At 27.0% G+C, this 17,477-nt stretch overlaps 1 protein-coding gene across 1 annotated transcript; it reads right to left on the bottom strand.

Annotated features, from left to right (window-relative positions):
* Window positions 1–8,251: 8,251 nt before the first annotated feature.
* Window positions 8,252–17,477, bottom strand: LOC107453448 (uncharacterized protein C1orf198 homolog). Its single transcript, XM_043044870.2, has 4 exons — window positions 16,994–17,477; window positions 16,063–16,113; window positions 13,228–13,689; window positions 8,252–8,496 (listed from the first exon to the last, which is right to left on the bottom strand). The coding sequence occupies exons 1-4, from the start codon at window positions 17,291–17,293 to the stop codon at window positions 8,452–8,454; spliced, it is 858 nt and encodes a 285-aa protein (XP_042900804.1). The 5' UTR covers window positions 17,294–17,477; the 3' UTR covers window positions 8,252–8,451.

Genomic DNA, 17,477 nt, shown 5'->3' with positions numbered 1-17,477 from the left:
AAAATGAGTTAACATGATTATAAAACGGTATCTAATTAATCAAGCCTTAATACCAACAGCTTTGGAAGAGAAATTTCGTTAATTGAAAACAAAATTCTAAAATTGAAAAAAAAAAATTACCATCAGTTTAATAGAGAATTTAAGTTTGCTTATGTTTCATTGACTTAATTAAAGTAAAAAACTTAGATTATTCTAAATTTTGATTACTTAGAACATTCTAAATCTTGGTATCGTTTGAGTAGCCACAAAATATATATGTCTTAATCCAAAAAATCTAAATCTATAATAAGAGTCTTCTGTAATACGAAGATTTCTACAACACTTGTATCCTTATAGTACCCTTAAGTCTTATCGACCTTATAGCCTTGTGCCTTATTTTTAAAAAAGATTGGAGGTACAGAGTGCCAAAAAAGTTGCGTTCAATATTAACTTCAACAATTTCTTTATGACTGTTGACATTGCTACTCGATCTACTTTAATTATTGAAATTTATAATCTGACTCTGTTAATAAATATATTTTTTTTTAAACTTCACCAGAAAATCAGTAATAGTAAGGAAAAAAATTCACTGTAAATCATATCAAAAAAAAATTTATCAGTTTTTTTCTTCAAAATTCTACAACACAATCCTTTATACTTAAAATAAATTTCAAAAAAATAATAGTCTACAATTGGAAAAAATTTTGAAGTACCCCAAGAGAAAAGGGTTAAAAATGGCCGTGTATTAAAACATTAATAAATGATACAATACTTCATTTAATGAAATTAACATCAGCCCACAAACCTTTTCGGTTTTAAAGTAGATGAAGAAAAAAGTGACGAAAAAACTTAAAAATTTGATTTAAGAACTTTAGAATTCAAAAATTCACATAAAATATCTAAAAATTTTATCTAGATAAGTCAGCGACCTACAGCAATTTTTCAGGGCTCGTTTCCTAAAAATACACCAGAAATAAACATTCTTATGCCCAGTTTTATTACATTTAATAATTTATTTTATTTTATTTTTTTATTTAATTCTTAACTTTCTAAAACCCTGTAATTTCCTAAATAAATAAATGAACAACAAATTTATTAATTTTGTCAGTTCAATCTGATAAATTTGTGCATATATATATATAGCATTAAGTACCAGATTTTTGTTATATTCTAACTTATAAACTTCAAATTAAACCACAACTTAAGTTTTTTTTTTAAAAAAAAAAACAAATATATAATATACAAAATTAAAATCATTTACTGATTTACTGTAAATTATCACATTCATAAGCAGAAGTTACGATACACATAATGAAAGCAATATGAAAACTAACATCATCATCATAGTTGGCCAGACATCCCAAAGTGAGCCAATGCCTTCCTCTGAAGATTTCTCTATGACGACTTCCGATTTATCTTTGATCTCCAATTCTTTTCATTAATCCAAGAAAATCAGACTCCACTGAGTCAGCCCATCTCATGAAAACTAACAATAACTTTTAATTTCCAGTATCATACTTGAAAAAGTTTTGTGGAGAAACTGGAACTAGCAACGTCCCCTAGCGAAAAACTAGATAAAAACTCAGAGACAGAGAGAGAGTGAGATAGTATGAACGAACAGTAGAAAGCCTGCCATGCAGAGCTCCTTATTTTTTCTTCTTCATATATGTTTTATATGTTATGTTTGTGAATGTGCTGAGTGCTAACTATAATCATGCTTACAATAAAATAAACAGTTAGCTAGCCGTTGTTTTAATTCCCCCCTATGCATCACACTTCACAGTTTTCCTTACACTGAACTCACTTTAGTAATTGTATGCATATAAAAATGTAATGCCAAACACTTTTCAAATATATTCTCCAGCTTAAATAATAGTCCTTACTTTTAAATTATTCATTTGAAGTTCAAGTGAGGTAAATACAATAAATTAGAAAAAATCGCTAATTAGTTTTTTTTTCCCATTCTCTTTTGAAGCTGAAAAGTTTAAATAAAAATAATTCACTTAAAAAAATAGCAATACAAATTATAATTATACAAATTCCTTTTATCAAAAACAAATTGTTGCTTTTATAGTCCATTTTCTACTTTTGATTGTTAAGTAATAATTTTTTTTTTTTTTTTGCAAACAAATTGTTACATTCTTATAAAAGAACTGTGAAAGCGACATTAACTTAAATTTTCAACGTTTCAGGATACTTTTTGTAATAACGATGTGAACTACTTTCAAATGGGTTAAGTGTTGAACAACCGTGGCTAAGGGATTGTGTTTGCTTCCCAATGGGGTGAATCAGGTTCAAATCTCAACACTGGCCGACATAAAATATCCTAAATAGCAGAAGGATTATGAGTTAAAATCCCCTCGCCGTCAGACTAACCGTGGGAGGCTTTCGTGGTTTTCCTCTCCATGTAACACAAATGTAGGATAATTCCATCAATACAAAAAGTCTTCCACAAAGGCTAGTTTGACCGAATGCTTTACCTAAGAGTTCCCTTGTCTTCTGGGTGAGGTTCAAAATTACAAGGCTACAGAATTGAACATTGATAGTTGTAAACTCAGAACTGGGTCAGCTGATCAATGCTGGTTATAAAATAAAACAAATAGGCTTAGTGCTATTATATTGACTTCAGTTCTGAAATATTTAATCCCTTTAAAGTATTCTAAATATACTCTAGAGTTTTTTATTAATACATTAAATCTTTTGATTCTTTTTACTAAAATTTTTATGAGTTTGAAAAGTTAAAATTTGTATAAAAGTGAACTAATATTCTTCTCAACTTTTGAACAATTCAAAAATTAACTATGTTGCATCACTTAATAAGAAAGAATTTTCCATTTATTTTATAGTAGATAAAAGTAAAGCTTCTAATTAAAGTTTGTTTGAAAATTTTCCCACCATTTAAATTATCTTCTTTTTTTTTTTTTTTAAATGTGTCATGTCTTTAACACGGGAAAGACTGAAGCTTAGTATATACCTATATTGCCCAAAAGCAGTCAAAATGACTGGATTGTGAATGCGTAAATAAATTTGTTGAAAATTAATTTTTAATATTATTTACAGTTATATAACAAGTTATAAGTGAATATTAACAATTTTAAAAAATTATATGTTGTACAAAAATTAACAAAATTCTAAGAAATTGTGTCATTATATACATCATTGTTTTTCTAACTGAAATTAAAAAGCAGTCAAAATGACTCCCTTGAGCAGTCTAATGTTAATAATGATTTGTAGAAGGGAAATTTAATTAATTCAACAAAAACATCACTTTTCTTTGGTTTATTATAACAAATAATTGAACTATAATAAATAAATAAAAATTAAGTTTGTCTGCAAGCACAAGAATCTAACTTTTTGTACTTTGGGCTCTGTAGTCTTAGAACAACATACATTAGTACATAAAAAAAATTACACTAGCATTTTGATTTATTTATAGATTTACTTTTTGGTTATATTACAGCGTCTTAATTTCACTTTTTAGTTAGTCAAATAGTAGATCGACTATCATATAATTATATGAAAAAAAATGGCATCTTGATTGATTGACACATTTCCCTTTTGATCATCATTCACAGCAACTTAATTTTACTTTTAAGTTTGTCAAATGGTTGGTTGTCCTGTTCATGGACAGTTTGTTAATTGGTGCCGTGGGCAGTCCAAGCAGCCTCAGCTATCTGCCAGCAATTGTCCGCATAGAGCTCCTCTTCGGAACATTCACTAATCTGCTGTATTGCAGCCATTAATAACAGGGCAAGTAAAAACAGGTCCAAACATAATCAGGTCCCAGTTCGGCATTGAGGCAGTTTTTACAGTTAGTGCACGTTCTTGTTCCATCCTCATTCTCCCTAGTTTTCAGTCTTATTAGGGTTTTTGTAAGTTTTTTGCTGGTGCAGAATTGCCACAGAAAAAATGAACATATTAGTTGCTTTAAGTAGCCTAAAGCATGAAAATAGTTGCCGAAAACTATGAAAATAGTTTCCTAAATAAGAATAATAATTCATCAAAAATATGACTAAAATTTTATTAAATGACTTAATTGTCATATACCATGATCCATTTAGTCAAGTTAGTGGCAAATATGAGAATTTTTTTATAAATGCTAGTGTTCTAGCTCTAAATTTTATACAAAAAAAAAATTTATATTTGCAGAAAATTAAATACTTTTAACTACTAGAATTTATTCAAAAAATACTTTTTAATTAGAAAATACCATACTTTTTCTTAAAAAAATGTCCCTTTTATCAATAATTGATTCAACAAGTATGTATATATTGTGAAAAGTGATTACTCAAATTCAAAATTCAAGCTTTTTAAAATCATGCGCAATTTTCGTAGCCAATAACCATTGAAAAGTCGATCGAGAAACAAAACAGACTTACAATGGAATCTATGCAAATTGAACACAGTAAAAAGTTATGACTTAAATTTGCAATATTTTTCATTTAAGAAAAAAAATTCTGTGTGTTCAGAAGCTCACAAAGGCCACAGGTTTTCAACCCAAGTAATGCTACAAAAACATCGTTAGGAGTACAGAAAAGTCCCCCAATAGTCTCTTTTTCCTGAAAATAGTTGCTTTTTTGGCTTTTCTGGTGTAAAAATTGGCATCGTTGCCCTCTCCTGAAAATTGTTGCATTTTATTCGCCAGAGGCAACCCCGCTGGTGTTTAGTTTGCAGATCCGATGCTTCAACAAAATACCATTATTTTTGAATTTTGATTTTGAAACTGAATTCATGACACAAAGCGTAGCACAATAAAGAAATTCCTCATTTAGTTGTCGTTCCTCGTTTAGTCTTGCTTCTTCCCTCGGAGGAGCCTGTAATCCCCCGAGGGCGCATCCCCTGATGGTGGATAGGGGAACGTCTTTGCTAGTTTTCCTTTGGGTGGTAGAAGGGAAATAAAATACCTTCTACCTTCTATGAACCAACTGGCAGAAGTCCAACCTTTCAAGGCAATGGCAACCTTTTATTTGCATGGACAGTGAAATAAATAGCATTTGTCCCATAATAGAAAAAATTTTAATTTTCATAATATACATAAATAAAACAAATATTTTTGTAAGTTTTAATACAAGTTTTATGAACAGCAAAATCCTGATTATTTGCAAAATCAAACAGTATTACATTTTTAATATTCATATTTTCAAAAGTTGTGCAAGTAAAATAACAATTAATTTTAGCTTTGAAAACTTAATTTTGAAATACCTCACAAAAAGAGCATAGTAATAAAAAAAAATAATGGATTTTATAAATTTTGGTACCCATAGTAATCTTTTACACTTATTTTCAATGCGTGAAGAAATACACGGTACAAGTATTTGCAAGATTTTTTTTTCTTTTAAAAACTGATGAATTTTTCACTCAAAGAACATTTTAAGAATATGTCGGTCTTTTGCTCCTTTATTAGTTCTTCCAACTAATCTTCTCACTTATCCTCCAATCCATCTTCCAACTAAGTGACTCATTTTCTATTATCATGAATAATAATAACTAATCGAATAGACTGGAGTCTGAGATGGATAAATTTAAATCACTATAAAAATATATACAGATATTCTTTAAACTTAAAGAGTAGATAAATTGAAAAACACATAATCAAAAGCAATTTTCAAATATTTGGTAAGTTGTTGTAAAATACATTTTTTATCAAAAATAATTTTTACAATAAACAAATTGAATATAAATTAATAAAAGATGGAGAACCTTTGTGCTTCATCTCATTTTTTGTGTTCAGTAATTCAAACTTCAAGCAATGCAATTTCTAGCTTTTCATTACATGACTCTATTAAGGTACTTATTTAATCACTTAAATTTAATCACTTAAATCATAAGCCTCTTTTAAATACTTGATAAGTTATTGTAAAATTCCTCTTATTAAAAATAATCATTAAAATAAACAAGTTGAATATAAATGAATACAAGAAAAATGGAAAAGCCAGTGTAGACCTTTTCGTTCTTTGTTGTTTTAAATATCAGTGATTCCAACTTAAAGCAGTGCAATTGTCTGACTTTTCATTATATGATTCTGTGCAGGTGCTTATTTAGTCACTAAGCCTGATAAAAGCTTACAAATTCAAACTTACGTGTAAAAATATGGCAGAGGTCTAAACGGTTTTAACCCTTTTGCACCTAATGGGACACATACGTCCCAAGCAAATTTCAAAAAAATCTCTTGGGACAGAAGCGCTTCTCTGTCTAATGAGAGACTTTCCCACCAGTCTTGCCAATATTTTTGAAGATATTTTTATTCACAGAACATAGACGGCACTACCGTACATAATGCTGCCCTACTCATAGTTTATGCTACCAAACTTGTTCTCTTGTAAAAAAAAAAACTCGTCGCGAAACGGTTAAGACATTTTGTAACATTACAAAAAAAATCAGTTTCTAGAAATCAGTGAGGTTTGTTTGTTTCTTGGAGTCGATGTAACATATCTTTAAATTATAATTTCAGATATATCTGCTATAGATTTGTCAATTTTATAAAAAGAGTTACCAGAGAGAGATAAATTAGCCACAGAAATTATGTTTTGAAAGTATGTGAAGGGCTCAAGGCTTAAGGTGTGTCATTAACAAATGCAAGTAAAACGATGAAACCAGCAAAGAAACAGATATGACAACACTCTCAAAAAGAGAAAGGTTGTGTTAAGGCTTTCATACATGGTGTATGTATTGCGAAAAATGTGCTTCAAAGAAATGTGGTTTACTGATTGCAAAGGAAACTGGAAAAAAATTTTAATAAATTAGGTTAAAATCACTAACTTTCAGTTTTATTTACTGAAGAAGAGAATTTTCATTTATTTTTATTATAATCTGTAATTATGTTTTTACAAAGAATAAAAACTCAATTATCTGAACAACGTAAACATAAGTATAATTGAAAAAGTGATAATGTTTCATTTATTTAGACATTTCCATTGTTTAAATAAATAAAAAATTGCAGACAATTCTAATGACAATGGCCTTTTTTTAAGGGGGGTTGTTATTAGTAAATATCAGCTGAATTTTTTTACAAGCACTAGTTTTAACAAATTTTAATTTCCTAAGCAGCACACAAATTAAGCTGTATTTCAGATTCTCCATTGGCAACAAAATAATTCGGCGACAGATGTAATCTCAAAAGAATAAAGAAACTTGAGAGAACAAAAATAAAATGTGATAATCCGCAACATATTTTAAATAAATTATATGCTAATGAATGAAACAAAACATCGCTCATATCACTATATCTAATATGTCACTTTGATTCTTATAAGTTAAGTTTACATTGTTTGTTTAGATTTTATATTGTGTTGCATTTTCATTTTCATGAGAGTAATCTTTATATCTAAAATAAATATAAAAATATACTAAATTCACCAACAACAAAAAAAGGTTTGAAAAGAAAAGCTTGACAAAAAAAAAATTTTTCATTAAAAATTGTTTCCATAGCTTGAGTTTAAATATTTTCACAAACTCAGAACTTAATTTTTAAATGTGCAGAACAATTTATAAATGAAATAGAATAAAATTTTCATTTGACAATTCACATGTTTAATGCATTTAGATTGTAATAACATAAAAATATTTTGTGGGCATGATTCCAGAAACTACCAAACTAAAAATTTGCAAAAATGTGATTATATACCTAATTGGTTACCTAATAATACCGTTAATACCTAATTCAATTATTGGTAAAGCACATCTTATCGTTACAAATAATTGAAAATTTCACTTTTGGTAGTATACCCACTGTTTATATTAAGGTTTGAACAACAAATTAAACATAATATTTTAGCAAAATGTGCAATTTAGCAAAATTAAATAAATGTTTTTCTAAATCTTTTGAAATTTTGAAAGTTTAAATTATCGCTAAATCAAAAACAGTCTTAAAAAACATTGAGGAACTGATACAAAATTTCAGAACATTTTATACTTAGAACCTACAAAGTTAAAACTTCTTTCAGAGAATCAAGAGAACTATAAAACTCTTTAATAATGTGATACGTTTAAAGATGAGTTTAAAAAAAAAGAGTAATAATACATTGTAATGATATTAAACAAATTAAGTGTTCTGTAAAATTTAAATTTAATGCAGTTTAATGTTTTTAAGTGATAAGTTAAATTAAATTTGATAAAAAAAAGACTCATTTTCTCTCAAGTTCAAATTTTGAATCTAAATACAAACCATTAAATTAAAATCACTCAAAATTATAATCACAAAGTAAAGCCAAAATTATAATCAATAAGTAATTGTGTTTATAATGTAATTGTGTTCAAAAAGGAAAAACAATGATTTAAGTCAATAAACATTTATTGAGCTAAAGGTAAAAAAATCACAAATTTTAGCTACACAAAGATTATATACAAACATAAATGTTTCTCTCATCTACAGATAAAATGAAAATAAATAGGAAAATAAAACAAACTTACAAATGTACAAATATTGATGATTCAAATAGAAGTAAAGACTGTAAAGTTATTACTCAGGTTGTATTACCAATTATCCAGAAAGTCAAATCCAGTTTTAGGAATAAAATCCTACAACAAAAATTTTTAAATAAAATCAATAAACAAATATTTTTGCACATTCTAAAGATTTAACTATAAAAGTAGCATAGAACAATAACTGTTATATTTTAAAAATTAAAAAAAAATTACATAAACTGAAATATGTTAAAAAACTGAAGCGAAAAAATTTATTTGAAAGTAAAAATAATTTCCATTGCTCCATAGTTGGAATAAAAGAAAGGTTACCATGTTTTAAACTCCTATGTTTTCATGAGAAGGAGCAATGTGTTTTGGACATTCAAAACATAGAGACTTTTCTTAAATTTCAACTATGAAGTGAAGAAATTTTTTAACAAATTTTAAACAAATTGTATGTCTTTAAAATAAATAATTTATTTTCTGCTAAATGACTTCATTATAATATTCCTCAGGTTACAACTAACTAGACTAACAACTTTTACTAGAAGTTATTTTTTATGATAAATGACTTTTTATTTAAATATTTTTTTAGCATTAATTAAAATTTTGCATTATATAATAACAATTATCAAGTAACATTCTCATACATTTATAGTCTATTTAAGAAAATAAAAGTAGTACACAAACTAACTCGATAAGAAACCATTTTAATATAATTAAGCTTAGTTTGTAAGACTCTGAATTTCGAGCACTTGAATATCTCCTCACTTCTGGACAATATACATTTTAACATTTATAAAAGTACATAGTGTGTAAAACATATAATGTATTAATATGATATGACATGAGAAGCGAATTCGCCACAACAAAATTAATGTTTTTAAACTTAGTCAAAAACATCAAACAAGAGTTTTTGATTATTATTATTTCTTATAGATACTTCATTCTTCTTTAAGATTATGATAAGATAGATTTAGATCATACAGGATATGTGTAGTTACATTTTTGTCAATCGGTAGAAATAATTTTGATGACAATTACAAAAATCCATCCTGTTTGACTTATAAAAACAATTCTTGCATTTTTATAATTCTAGTCTTACTGAGCAAAGCAACCTTGCAATGAATCAAGACCCACACTGAGTGATTATTTCAATAAATAAATTTTCTACAAATGTATTGTCTATCTTGTCATTAAAAATTGGAATAATTTAATGGCACATGTTGCAGCTAGAGTAAAAATGTAGTACTGGCATGTTTTAAAATATTTATTTTATTTGCATAATCTGAATAAGTCATCATACCTGAACATTGTTGTTGACAGAGTACATTCTGTAATGCTGATGATTTATTTAAATAGGGAAGAGTGTCAAGTGCTTTTAACAGAATAATAAATCCTGACAAACTACTAATACTGAAAAATATTAATTAGATTAACAAGTTGGAGAGTTCACACTATTGTGTTGTTCTTTACGACCCCCCAAAAGCTACATGTTACTGAGTATTTGATTTCTGAATTTGAAAGAGTCAAACGTCAACTAGATCCATCATCATTCAGTTTCACACGTTTTAGTTACGTGCTACGGACGAACCGTAAGTGACAAATGAACATTTCCTAAACCAAGAAGAATCAAGACTGTATTAAAAGAAAAATAAGGCCAAATGAGCAATTGAAAGGGTAGTATTATATGGCTGCTCAGTATATATAATGACACATATAGTAATGTTTAAGAAATATGTCATTAAAAGATGTACAATGAACATCATTAGAAAGTTTAGGGGGTGGTACAAAAATTAGAACATTTTTAAGGTAAAATAATTTGCAATTTTATTATTTAAAGTGAGTTTGTTATAAGAGTTGAGGAGATCAAATTAAAAGTATGATAGCCAATTAGATAAATAACTTCATTTCTTACAAAGAAACAAAATTTCTGTATCTATAAAATGAAGATAAATGTAAAGATTTATAAATCATTATAATCTTACAATGCCCAGAAAGCTAAAGTTTACTGAGTATTTGGTCTCGAAGATAAAAGAGTCAACCGTCACTTAGATCCATCATCATTCAGTTTCGCAAAATTGTAAAAGTGCTATGGACTGACCATAAATGACCAATGAACATTTCATAAGTCCATTCAAAAAATTAAGGCTGTATTAAAGGGAAAAAGGGTCCAAATGAGGAATTAAAGGGGTGGTAACAGTAAAATAGTTGTTCGGTGCATATAATAACACATTTAGTTACATTAAAGAAATGTGTCATTAAAAGCTGTCCAATGAACATCATAGGGAAGTTAGGGGGATGGTACAAAAATCAACAGATTTTTTGGGTAAAATAATTTGTAATTCTATTATTTAAAGTGAGTTTGCAATTAGAATTGAGGAAATTAAATTAAAAGTATGAAAACAATTAGATAAATAACTGTATTTTTGACAAAAAAAAAATTCTGAATTCTGCAGTCATGTTAAAAACTAATTCTACACTATTTAAATTTTTTTAATGTGCTTACTTTTTATTAATTTTAAGTTATTTTTATTATGTTTAGAATATACATACTTATAATTCTTAAAAATCAATTTTGAACTGACATAATGGTTTTAATTTACAAGGGAAAGTTTTTTTTTACTCTTATAATCAAGGTTTAAAAATTAGTTAGCAAAAAAGCTATCGCATTTTAAAAATGACAAACTGCCAATCCATTCAACCTTTTTAAGGGGTTAATTTTTCTCATCACACCAGATAGATAAATACTTTTAAAACAATAATTTGCATTGCCTTTCAATAAATGAAATTAACCCTTTTTATTCATGCACGGAAACTATTTATTTTAAGGCTGCATCGGAAGTAGAGAGATGAAGTAATGGAATGACAAATGGGTGTTTTTTAATTACCAGTAAATTTTTTACATTTGATTAGTATTAAAAAATTACAAATTTTTCTCTTTCTGTTTATAATTGGATACAAACCTGTGAAAATATTATTCCAGTTTTATGAAGGCACTGGTGGTATAGCGAAAATTTCTTGTACATTTGCATCGTAATGATGAAAGAGTGATTAAAGCATAGATTTTAAACAAAAACTTAATTTATTTTCGAGTAATATTAAAGTTAAACAAATATGTCCATATTAAATAAAAATAAAATAGTAAGTAGCATCTCCTATGATAGACATGAAGAGATGTATTTTAAACATGATGCAATTCTTGTGAATATGAGGTAATTCTTGTAACAGTTAGACTGAGGGGCAAAACCATCCAGTCCTAATGCCAAGAATTTGAAATAAGCAGTAACTGAATAGTTTCTAACAGGTGGGAAGAGATCCATGGTTAGCAATGTATCAATAAATAAAATAGCCGAAAACCAAGTCGACCAGGTGTTATTAATATTAAATAATCTGGCTACAACTTAAAAGACCATGAGAATTAATATAACCCTGGAACTGAAACATTTTTGTGATTAGAGAATTAAAGTAGCTTAACCCACTGACGGTTCTGCACGTAAAAATGCCGCATTTTAACCTGCAGTCTTCTCTGCATAGCAAAACCGGTTTTCCCATGTTAACTGATAGGGGAACTGTGTGTAGGGGAGAAACATTCTCCCAATTTTGCCCATTTCCTTAACCGCCAGTGGGTTAAGGAATAAAGAGTTCAAAATAGATTTTAATATTCAGTTCAGTCACAACAGTGAATTAATAAGTTATACATTTGTATTAAATTAAAAGTTAGCCGTTACATTAATTGTTAAGAGAATCAAATACTTTTTTTTTTTTTGCTTTTTATAAAATGTAATAAAAATTAATTAATTTGTTTGATTTAATAAGAATTGGATTGAGAATGATTAAAAAAATTAAATTTATGAAATTAAATTAAAGAAATTTCAAAAACTAGTAAGAATTATGTAATGCCTATAATGGTATCACACACCAATAAATGTTTTCATCTTTCTCTATAAAATTTACATAAACTTCCGTCTTTATTTAATTCAATTAATAGTTCAGAAGACAAGAAAGAAACATTCAGCATTTCACAAGAAGTTTAAACTTAGTTTTACTTAAGCTTATGAACATAGTTTACTAGAGTGTCTAAAATGAAACATGATGAAATTTTTGTAAATTTTATAACAGCAATAATGGGCAAGTCATTTATTATTGATTGATGATTTATTATTGATAAGATTGATGGTTTATCATTTATTACTTGTTACAGTTTGATCATGTATTTAAACCTAATGAAACTATATATATATATATATATATATANTATATATATTATATACAGTACAGATCCCGTTATCCGGAAATCAAAAGCCGGAAAACCAAAAAACTGGAACGAAATTTGATAAATTTTCCCGCCATTTTTTTAAAAAAAATGTTTTTTTCCTCATTAAATAATCATTAGTGTATTACTTCATTGTTTTTTCTTCTTTTTAAGAATATTTCCAAATATTTTTTTTTTTTTAGTTGGGTTTAACAATAAAAAACGGCTTTTTGTAGCGATTCAGAAAACTGGAAAAATCAGTTATCCGGAATAGCGATGGTCCCGATCGTTCCGGATAACCGGTTCCCTACTGTATATATAGATATATATGCATACAATATTTCAATTACATCAATTTCAATAAATAGTCTTATACTTTGTAACATCTATTAATCCTTTTTATAGATGTGACAAAGAACAAAATATGCATAATGAAAGAATATTTTGAATTAATAGTCCCAAAAAAATTGACCGTTAATTAAAAAACATCTTTTCACTTTTCCATTACTTCAGCTGATCTCTTTTGCTCATGATTTAAAAAAAAATAACTACATTTATATTAGTACACAATATTTAAAAAGTATACTTACATCAATATCTATGGGTAATGTCTTATACTTTGTCACATCTATTGATCCTTTCAATTCAAGAGACATACGAGGAGGAACAGCAGGCTTAGCTTCATCCCTTTGTTTCCTGAGAGCTTTAAGCTCTGTACTACCCAGAGTCTTAGGTAATGATTTACGTTTCATAACTTTAGCATAGATTGGTGTTTCATTCTGAGGAGGGGGAGGTGAAGGTGTGACATGAGGTGGTACAGGAGGACTAGCATGCGGAGGTACAGGAGGTGGAGGTACTTCGGGTCTTTTAATCGTTGATTTTTTCACTTCCTCTTCTTTTTTGGGTTCAGTTTTCTTGGGAGTTGCTTCTTTATCTGTCTCTTGATTTTCGGTGGATGTAGGTATGCAGGAGGCATCACTCACTTCCGCAGTTTTCTCAGCAGTTTGCTCGATTTGTTCTTCAGTTTCATCGTCGTCTAAACCAAGTTGACTCTAAAAGAAATGTCACAATATGAAAAGTGTAGTGAAAAAAATGTTAGGTGACAATTTATGGAATTTAAGAAAATTATTTTTTAGTGTATAAACACATTAGAAAGTTGTTTACTCAAAAGAGTTTCATTGAAACTTGATTTATTTGAAAACTTGAGTTGAATATCTTGTAATTACAGCATTGAATTTTGAAATTAGGCAACAAAATAATAAATTTAACAAACTTTACAGAGAAGTTAAACAGAAAGGATAAACATAAAATAGAATATTTTGATTATAACGTTCTAAAATGGAATATTTTGAAAATAATATATTTAAAAAAAAACATTATCTAAGAAATATTGCTAACATTACAAACCTTAAAGACATTATCTAAGTAGATAACTTTTGTTACTATTCTTTTTTTTTTTCAAAAATATATATTAATTAAAATTACAAAACACAGTCAAGTTAAAACTTTTAAGTATAAAGAAAAGCTTACATACTTTTCTTAAATTAAGTAAAATTTACACACAATAATTTCTTAAAAAAAAGTGACTGCACAGTAACTTTAAAAAATAAATCAAAACAATTATTTAAAAAAAAAAGATTTTTTTATTTTTAATTACTTTTAATAATAAATTGGTTATCATGATCCTTTATGAAGATCTTGAACAACCATAATTACTAGACTTCACACCGGCAATGAAAATTTAGTGGTCTATTAGGACCACTTAGGAATTCAGTAGTAGTCCAAAAACTTACAATGATAGACAAACATGAAAAATTTAATTATGCAATTGTATAATCATGTTATGGTACACAACAAAAATTATTTATCACCATCTATTACACTTCAAAACTAAATAAGGTTCATTATCCTTAAATGATTGAAGATAAGTACTTATAAAAATTGAGTGAAATAAAGCTAAAACAATATTAATAAATAGATTTAACATACAGATTAAAACACTGACACAAATAAATACATGAGAAAAACAGAAAAAGTAAAAACCAACAAAATATTATATTAAAAATTAGTTATCTAAAAATTCAAGTTAATTTTGAAGTAAAGTGCAGAATCTTAGTACATGTGTGGGAGACTATAATTTTTAGTTAGAGGTGTTTTATTTTGAATACACACAGGAATCTTAACTTTGCTGCTTATGAAAGAATTATGTATAACTGTTGAGTATGAAAAGATTTAATATGTCACTGGAATCAATTTTAAAAATAAATGTATTTATTATTGCTGTTCAACTAAAACTTCTAAAGTGAACAAAGATTGGCATAATTTCAAGGTATTTTGATGGAAAGAAATAGCATACACATCTTATAGCATACACATTTTTTAAATAGCATACATCATATTATAAGTAACTTTAGTATGCTTATATTTAATCTATTTATTATGGTTTATATTTTATGATATGCAAATTTAGCATTTTTATGATATTCGTATTTAGCATATTGTTTTTATGACAGTGTTGAGTATTTTTATGAAATTTTCAGCAGAGATGTAACAAAACTGTCGCCTGGATAATCACTGGATATAGATTTTCAATTTTTTTATTTATGAAATGCATGTTTGGTGTTTTTAGTAAACCATAGTACAAATAAACTTCAAATTTAATAGGATTGCAATATTTGATTCTGCTTCCAGCATGTGACGAATGCGGTAGCAATAAAAATGCACCTAAAGTGGTAGGCAAGGAAAGAAAAAAAAAAAGATCAAACAGCTGGCACATAGCAAATCAGTTTGGAAGCATTTTTTTCCTCCACTTTTTTAGGAATCTTCTGATCTTAAAAAGTTTGAGGGGGACCCTAAATTGATAACACCTAAATTTCATTTACACAAGGTTATGATGCTATTATTGATATTTAATAATGCTTAGAATGAACATAATTATAATACATTATGCTCAAAAACTATGCTATTTTTTTTTAAAATACACTTTGTTTTAAATAAACATTGAGTGCCAGGGTCCACATCAAAAAGGAACAAATGGAATTTTAGTTCTAAGTACAGTTTGACACCAATCAATGTTAAATCTAATTGTAAATTACCAATGACTGATATGTCATTACAATGAGACAAACAATTGCCCATAAAACTAAATTATTCTATAAAAATAACAAGAAAAAAATCTTTTAATATTCAATTAAGTGTGTATAAAGTTGAAAAATATTATTAAAAAAATTATAATTAAATATTATTTCATTTCATTTACCCAAATTTTTCACTGAGTTAATTATTTATTAATTTTATTAAGTTCAAAACTTTTATCATCTAACATGATGAAGAGCACATTTTTAAATTTAGTACTAAAAACAATCTATAATATTATACAGTTAAACTATGATATAAAAAAATAATAATAAACAAAAAATAATCACCATTGTTTCCCAGCAAAAAGGGGAAGAATGTTCATCTCTCCATGAGTTACCCTGAAATGGAAAGAATGTAAGAACTTTAACAGAATGTGAATTAAGCTAAAAATATATATTAAAAACATCAATAAACATTACTTTTATTACATTAAATCAGAAAAAAATAATAAAGAAGTAACTTGAAAATTTATGTGATTCAAATCACAACAGCAAAGATCCTTGTTATTATAAATAAATAAATTTTAAATAATAATTCAGGGATTTTTCTTTTCAAAAAACATTTGTCATTATTACATTTGTTTACTAAAAGATTTAACATACATATTGCATGAATTTTCATCATTTATTCTATGTATATAGATATAGAGAAAAAGAATAATACTCTTTTTCTTTTAAAATTAAGAATTAACTGATAACCTACAATTAAAAATACAAGTCTCCACCAGGTATCGTGAAACTAATTTATTGAGTTCCATATTTATAACATCAAATATAATAAATAATAAATGAAAAGGTTAGTGATTTAGACCAAATAAAAAAAAAGGCAAGTAATATTTTCATAATAAATGTTCCCTGAAATTCAAAAATATACAAAATATTTTAAAACACACATCAACAATAAATTTAAAGGCTTTAATAGACAGAGAATTATAAAGCCATTGTCAAAAACTAATAAAAATATTATTATTCCCTTATATTACAGAAATAATTCAATTATAAAATATTTTTGGTAACATTTTCATTAAAAATATTAATAAATAAAAATAATATTTTCTGATTCATTGAGTATAAATTTCATTCAATTTTTTGACTTCATAAAATGCAAATTATTACTAAGTTGAATAACTTGTAAATACCAACTAAAACTATGACACATAAATTTGCTACCACTTAAATATAGAAACTAAATAAATTTCTTCTTCGGAAATAAACTCACAAAAGATTTCGTAGAAACGTTATCGTCTTCAACTATAATTTTTGCACCAGGACGTATCCGAAGCACCGGAAAATACTCTACGTTTAAGGAATTTTCTGGTATATCTTGATACATTTTAATGGCTTCAGGTTTTACAATTGCGTTCCATAGCATATCATTTTGCTGCTCATGATTTAATTCCTCCCAATTACAATTAAATCCTTGTTTCAAATTTTTAATATCTGCCATGAATCGGCTTGATGTTGGAGTCATAGAAGAGAAATACTCTTCCAGCTTTTCTCGAACACTAGACTTTGCCATGATTATACTACAAAATGTAATTTTTCTAGTATCACTTTAAAAACTGCAAACAACTGTCATAAAGAATTAAATCGAAAAAGATAAAATCGATTCATGTTTCCTCAATTATGAAAGATGAAATAAAAATAAATTACTAAATTTTGTTTTGTTTTTGCTTGGTGGACAGTTACAGTTAGTTACAACT

This window comes from Parasteatoda tepidariorum, chromosome 3, assembly GCF_043381705.1.
Source record: "Parasteatoda tepidariorum isolate YZ-2023 chromosome 3, CAS_Ptep_4.0, whole genome shotgun sequence".
In the NCBI taxonomy this organism is placed as follows: Eukaryota; Metazoa; Arthropoda; class Arachnida; order Araneae; family Theridiidae; genus Parasteatoda; species Parasteatoda tepidariorum.
Note: the sequence above shows the minus strand (reverse complement) of the source record. Positions and strands in the feature narration are given on the sequence as shown.